The sequence below is a fragment of the Saccostrea cucullata genome, unplaced genomic scaffold, assembly GCF_032062105.1.
Source record: "Saccostrea cucullata isolate Sc308-1 unplaced genomic scaffold, CSIRO_AGI_Scuc_v1 ctg406, whole genome shotgun sequence".
NCBI lineage: Eukaryota > Metazoa > Mollusca > Bivalvia > Ostreida > Ostreidae > Saccostrea > Saccostrea cuccullata.
The window spans coordinates 473,336-480,255 of NW_026930103.1; the positions used below are offsets into that span (position 1 = coordinate 473,336).

The following is a 6,920-nucleotide window of genomic DNA, read 5'->3' on the forward strand; positions in this document are numbered from 1 at the left end:
GTGTAGGTGGAGAGCATCTTATATTTGGGTTCTACACAAGAATGAAAAAGGTTTTTAAAAAAAACAGCAACCCATCTCATAAAAACTAAAAAACAATGCACTTCTGTGAAAAATGATATATTTACATCCACTGAATATTTTCTTCTTTATTTCTTAAGAAAACCCATTGCGTTCATCACTGCATGAACTACATTAGGCATATCACCTGTACAGATTTCTTGATCAGTGGCCGTTCCATCAATGAAACGTACAAAGACGTTCGCATCATTAACACAATAATTAATATTTTTAATCCTACTTAAAATGATAATTTAAACAGATATAAATATAAACAATAAAATGTCTTTCTTTATTTGTTATTACTGGAATGAACGGTCGCAGCTATTGCAGAAAAAAATTACATAACCCGCTTACGGTAATAACAAACAAAGAAAGCATTTTATTGTTTAAATAAATACAGATCCCTGAGGTTGGATCAGGTGCGAAGTAGGAGTAAACATCCCCTGTTGATTGGCGACACCTGGTGTGAGGCCTTGATCAAGTAGACGGAACATTAGATGACATGCATTTTTTTTAAAGTCATCGAACCAAAATCTCAAGGAGACAAATGTTATATGATAGCTTAAAAAAAATAACGTGATGTTTGTACACTTCTGACCTTAAAACTAATTTTTTTCTACTGAATTTAACTATGATGTTAACGTCAACTTTAAATCATTTCTGATTTATGCAAGCTCGAAAATCCATGCAGGATTTAACATTTTTAAATATAATTTACATCTGAAAAGGTTAATACTAGTAGTTAATTTACAACATCGGTATTTTGTTTTGCTGAATGTAGAATATTTTTGTCATCATGCGACATATTTCTGTTGATATGCATTTTTAAAATTAAGTCTTCGTGTAACTATTATGGCGATTATATTATATGCAACTTAAAAAATGACATACAAGAGACTGATTTGAAAATTCAAACATTTTAATGGATTGACGGCGACGGGACATTGACAATTAAAAAAAAATCATATTGTATGCATTTGTAAATTATCCCTGAAAAATTTGTAAATATAACAAACCTTTGATCTTTTCCTAATAAAACGTGCATGAAAAAACAGGGGAAAAAAGCCTTAGTAGGTACAAACAACTTGTTCTTGAACCGACTAAAATTAGAAAGATTTATCATAATATCTCATTACTTAATTAACTGTTTGTACAGTAAATTAAGAGGAAATTACAATAATAGTTTAACAGAGGTGTTTGTAATTTACTCTGTTTCACATCAGAGGAAACACTAGGAGGTATATAATCAAGTGAGGAATAAATTCCCACAAGGTAGTGAATGATAATAAAAATGGATGTAATTAGTAATAGCTTTATTGGTCTAGGTTAATTAAAACGACATACAAATCACAATTGAATTTTTTATTGACTTTTTTTGAGTCGGTAGCATGCAGATGATAAGTAATGTTAGAGTAACTTTATAAGCTAGTGTAATCTACTGTTCTCCTCACCCAAGTTCTTTTCCTTTCCCATTTTACACCCCCTCCCCCATTCACAATTTTTCGATTACCCCTTCCTATCACATCATCCCTTCTTCTAGACTCTTATATGTCAAGCTTCTTTCTCCAGTTAAATACCAATATCTGTGCATATATTAGATTTTTGTCATTTTCTATTAATATTCTATAAAATGAAGATTTTCTTTCTATTCAAAAATTCATCACTCATATTGAAATGCCACTGCTTGCCGATAAAGGGCTGCAACAGACATATACCCAGCACTCAGAGGCTTTGAGCAGTGAAGGATCTTTTTCGAGCTAGCACCTTGCGTGAGACTAGAATTCGGTTCATATGGTCTTATCCAAAGGAACGGTCTCCACTTTCACATCAAAGATGAAAACCAACAAAGTACGAATAAACTTCTTACTCCGCGATTCTAGAGCAAACGCTCAAACCCTTGTGCCATTCAGACGACAAGAATGGAAAGAATTTTCTCCAGTGGTAAAAAATGGTACTATCACAAATGTTCGTGTGTGGGGAAATTTTTGTTGTTTTCAAGATATGGAGAGACCTACAGATTTATAACAACCACGAAATGCAAAATTTTATATCCATAGCCCCTAATCTCACCTCCGATATTTTGGAGGTCTGTACTTGCTCTTCTCCTGTTTTGTTTTATGGACTTTTGAGCTGTTCGTTATCTCCATATATTTCATTCATATTTAACATTTTCCAAACTTTAATTCAAATCCCCCCAAACCAATATTTTTTCCCTAAAACCTCAAAAATTTTACCCCACAAAAATATGTGATTTAAAAGTACTCTAAACACAACTTAATACTCTTTTATAAATAACTGCATAAAAAGGATTTTGAATTAAAAATGAAGAATTACTTGTAATCTTTTATATACATGTTTTGCATATTTGCAGAAGGAGCATAGAAAGACAAGTAATCTAAAAGGTTTTCCCCATTTTTGCACACACATTTCTTGAAATATATACGCAAGCTTTTACATACCCATACACTCATCCTGACTAAGGGTCTGAGGTTTAACTACAATCACACACAGATTAAACTAATAAACTCTTATCAAAAGAAAAAGTAGAATATATCTTCACAATTTATTGAATCTTAAATATTTTAATATTTAATAATTTAAAATGTATATACAAAAGATATTATAGACCTTTGATTGTTGGAAATATCCTCAAAATGATAAAAATCCTATAATTATTAATTTGGAAATGAATTTTGTATACATGTATACGTTTAAAGGTATATGCTTTTAAATACGAGTATACTTTCAAGTTATACATTTGATACTTACTTGAAATCAAATTCTTTAGAAATTCAATTCAATTTTTAAATTACTAATTATTTGTAATCTTGTGAACAGAAAAAATTAAAACATCTATTAAAAATCCACATTCTTTACTTCCTCCTTACTTTGAAAAAAATATCAATCTTACAAAGACAGTTTTTCATCTTATAAAATTAAAATCTTATGAACAACCCTTTACTTTTCCACAGTTGAATACCACAAGATTTATATAATTCAGCTGATCTATTTAAAAAAAGAAATATACATGTAGTGACTGTGTAAATTACAAGAAAACAATACAAAAAAGGAAAGTAACCAAGGAAGCGATGAGTGATCGATGTAACATTCCGGTTACGCCCGATACACACAGGATAAATTAAGAACGCCTCTATCATCAGGATCTAGTTCGGTCCAATTTCTCAGCGGCTTCACATTGAATCGCGCGCTTTTTTTCACACTCCAATTATGAGGACGGGCTCAATTTTGATAGTGTCTGTGATTATTGTATATGTTTCTTTTGCTCAGGATACAAAAATTGTCCCTAAAGGTGAGAAAAATTATGCCTTTTAGATTTTTTCGGTGTAAGAAAAAAAATAAGATTCATACAATGTTTACTGTCACTTGTGAGTTTGGGGAATTCAGAAAATAATGAATAGAATTTTCAAACAATTCAAATAGACCTTGTTTCTTAATCTGATATGGTTGTAACTAATCCCTGTTCTTACTATTGTAATAAAAAAGGAAAAACAATGGAATTCTTCGACAAAGTTCATGAATGAGTTAATGTTTCTCTTTGGTTAAATTTATTATTTTTTTCGTATAATAACAAAATTGTTCGTCGAGATTAGTTTAACTGGTTGTTTAAAAATCAAGTTGAAAAGAATAATATTCTGTAAGAGTATTGTATATCAAAACATATTTATATCAATGAATAAGTTAATGATTTAACCCATTTTGGTTTTTTCATAATTCTTTCAATCTCTTATCCTCCTTCAATTAAAAAACTGACATAAATAAGCAAACATATACATAAAGCTTTCGTTCAACTTTTATAGGATTTATTGTTTTTTTTAAAAAAAATCTTTAGTTATCTACTTCTTTGCCGATATCCCATTCATATCATTCATAATCATTTATTTCAGGGTGCAGAGGATTGTTCGAACTATCTTTCGTAATAGATGGCTCAGACAGTATTTCTGCTGCAAACTTCGAAAAACTTCGAGTTTCTATTGCTAGAATGGTAGATAGTTTCCACATAGGCTCAGGAGAGACGAGAATGGGCATCGTGGTTTATAGCAAAGACGTGGCTCTTTCCGTACCTCTATCAGACGACCCAGTATTCTTAAGGAAGGAGGCTCTTGGTATGCCACACCCAAGAGAAGGAACAAACACACATCTAGGGATTCAGGCCATGGTAGATGAATTCCGAAAAAATGGTCGAACAGGTGTTCCCAGGGCGGGTGTGGTGGTCACAGATGGAATATCGAAGGATGAAGCATTAACTCAACAATGGGCGAAGACAGCCAGGGACGAAGGGATAAACATGTTTTCGGTCGGTGTTGGGAAATATACAGCGCCCACAGAGCTGGAAGGAATTGCATCTTCACCTAATCAAGTCATCAACGTGGATTCCTTTGACGAGCTCTTGGCCATTTTACAAAAACTCGTACAACTTGTTTGTCCAAGTAAGGGCACCAGTCAAATTTTGTTTTATTTACTGCTATTGGAAAAAAATGTTTGAAAGATGGATGGTGACAAATTTATGTTTACATGAATAATATAGTGCAACCCGTTACACTTGAAAGTTGCATATCATGCTGTAATTAAGATAATCCATCTTATCCATGCCGTTGGGCAGTAAATAAAAGCATTTGCAATATAAATATGCTTCTGCATTTGTACAATGCACGAATCAAACAAGCAATGTACCATATTTTTTTTTCAGTTTCACAATGACAAAACTTTAATTTTTGATAAATCAATATATTACTTTTTCAGACAAGTGCATGATGCCTGGTGTAAAATCTTACCCACATGACGTATCTAAAAACTGTCGGATTTACTGGAAATGTCGGGGAGAGGAATCAAAACTGACCTGTTGCCCAAAGGGATACGCGTATTCAGCAGTTACCCAGGCCTGTGTTCAGGATCCAAAATGCGTTGATCCCTGTGGAAATGAGGGTACAATATGCAAAAAGAGACCAGCCATTTACCAGCCCAATATGTTTGAAGAATTAATTGAAGGGTATGGCTGGGTTCAGAGGACCTGTCCTTTCGGACGACTTTACAATCAAGCCACTTGTGGATGTACCATTAAAGAGCCGCCAAGAAGAGGTAACCATTTTAAAAAAAAAATTTCATCCACTTACCTTTCAACCAATTTTTTTTAGCTTTCAAACAAAAATGTTATAAGGTAAAGGTTCTTCTTATGTTTTTTATGCTTTTATCTAAATTCTTTACGAAAAAATTCGTTTAGGCTCATTGAATACTTACATTGTTTTTATCCCTGTATAGTTTGCAAAGTGTTGGTACACATTCCATTTGACTACGACTGTGTTGATGTATCCGGGAACAACATTCGGGTGAAAAACCACGGCGTCAAATTCACCAGAACCGGGTTGGCCTTGTTCGAAAATAAGGCCAAATTAGTAATCCCCAACATTCAGAGAAAACTGAACTCCAATTTTGTCATTAAAATGAGATACAAAGAGTTTCCAAGTTTTGAAACCCAGGGCCTTTTGAGCAATGGAGACTGCTACACTCCCAATACAATGATGGTTTTCAAAAATTCAATACGACATATATACAAAGTCTACAATCCTTTTGGACAATTAACATCATTTTCCATTCCAACTAATGTAAGTATACGTTTGCTTAGTGTCTGTGTTATTATAACGTGAAATTAGTAACAGTTTAACGCGTCTTAACTATAAATAAAAAGTACTTAGTTATAGTGAACCTTGAAAAATTCCCTTTTTAGGTAATTGTTATGCAATTCTTCTATTTTTTATTGAAAACTCTGAATATAAACCGACTAAAAGCATAATTTATGCAAAAGTAATTACTTGAAATAGACAATCACAAGGTTATTTTCCCAGATCATGAGAATGAATAGAATGTAATCCATCTTTCAGCTTCAACCCTGGAACGAAGTCACCTTCAGCCATGATGGAAACATTCTAGGTGGATCTGTCAACGGGGTTCAAAACATGAAGAATACGAATGGACCTATACAACGAACACCGTACGGAATTTCGATCGGGTTCGTGGACGGATACCGGAATTTCCAAGGATATATGGACTATGTTACAATTTACAAATGCACAAATATCAATCTGTACACAAAATACTAATGAATGGAGAACAAAGCGATGTCTGTGATATTTAAAATACCTCCAAGTATTTTTTATTTGATGATGAATATGTTTCACACAAGCTTTTAGTTTTCGTTTTATTTAGTTTTAGCAATATATATTTGTAGCTGACACTACCAAAAACCCAATCATTGCCTGAACATTTTAAGTCGATCATTTTTACTAATGTCCACAGCCATTCCTTGAAGTTAAAGATAGAATGAACGCACTCATATTAGCTTTCAACTATCTATGGGTAATATTGAATTATAATCTGCCTTATATATATTTCTTACTAAAAGTCAAGGTTTTATGTCATCTTGATCTTTAATTAATAATGAATTTAAACAAATGACATGCGTATTGAAAGTGCAAGACCTTTTGTTTGAAGAGGAATGATTGAGGTATTTTTCTATTAAGAGAAAAGATGGGACATTTATTTTGATTCATGAAGTATATGGAGATGGCGAATAGTATTCAAGCTCAAAAGTTCATCAAACAATACAAAATTGGAGCAGAGCAAATACAGATCTTAAAAAAAAAACAGAGGTGGGATTAGGTACCACGGAGGAGTGAGATTCCCTGTCGTTAGGTCATCCCCTCCGTGAGGTCCTTGTCATAATCGAAGAAACCCCGGAAAAATACGTAGACAACTCAGTGTGTAAATAATGACCTTTCAATCAATATATAAAAAAGTCAGTCAGCATGATAAATTTTATTTATTGACAAGGTCATTGTACCGAC

At 32.8% G+C, this 6,920-nt stretch overlaps 1 protein-coding gene across 1 annotated transcript; it reads left to right on the plus strand.

Moving 5' to 3' along the window:
• Positions 1-3,222: 3,222 nt before the first annotated feature.
• LOC134282842 (uncharacterized) lies at positions 3,223-6,195 on the plus strand. The gene is made up of 5 exons (XM_062765228.1): positions 3,223-3,370; positions 3,966-4,508; positions 4,822-5,157; positions 5,338-5,681; positions 5,958-6,195. Exons 1-5 carry the CDS (start codon positions 3,289-3,291, stop codon positions 6,174-6,176), a joined length of 1,524 nt encoding a protein of 507 aa, XP_062621212.1. The 5' UTR covers positions 3,223-3,288; the 3' UTR covers positions 6,177-6,195.
• The last annotated feature ends 725 nt before the right edge of the window (positions 6,196-6,920 follow it).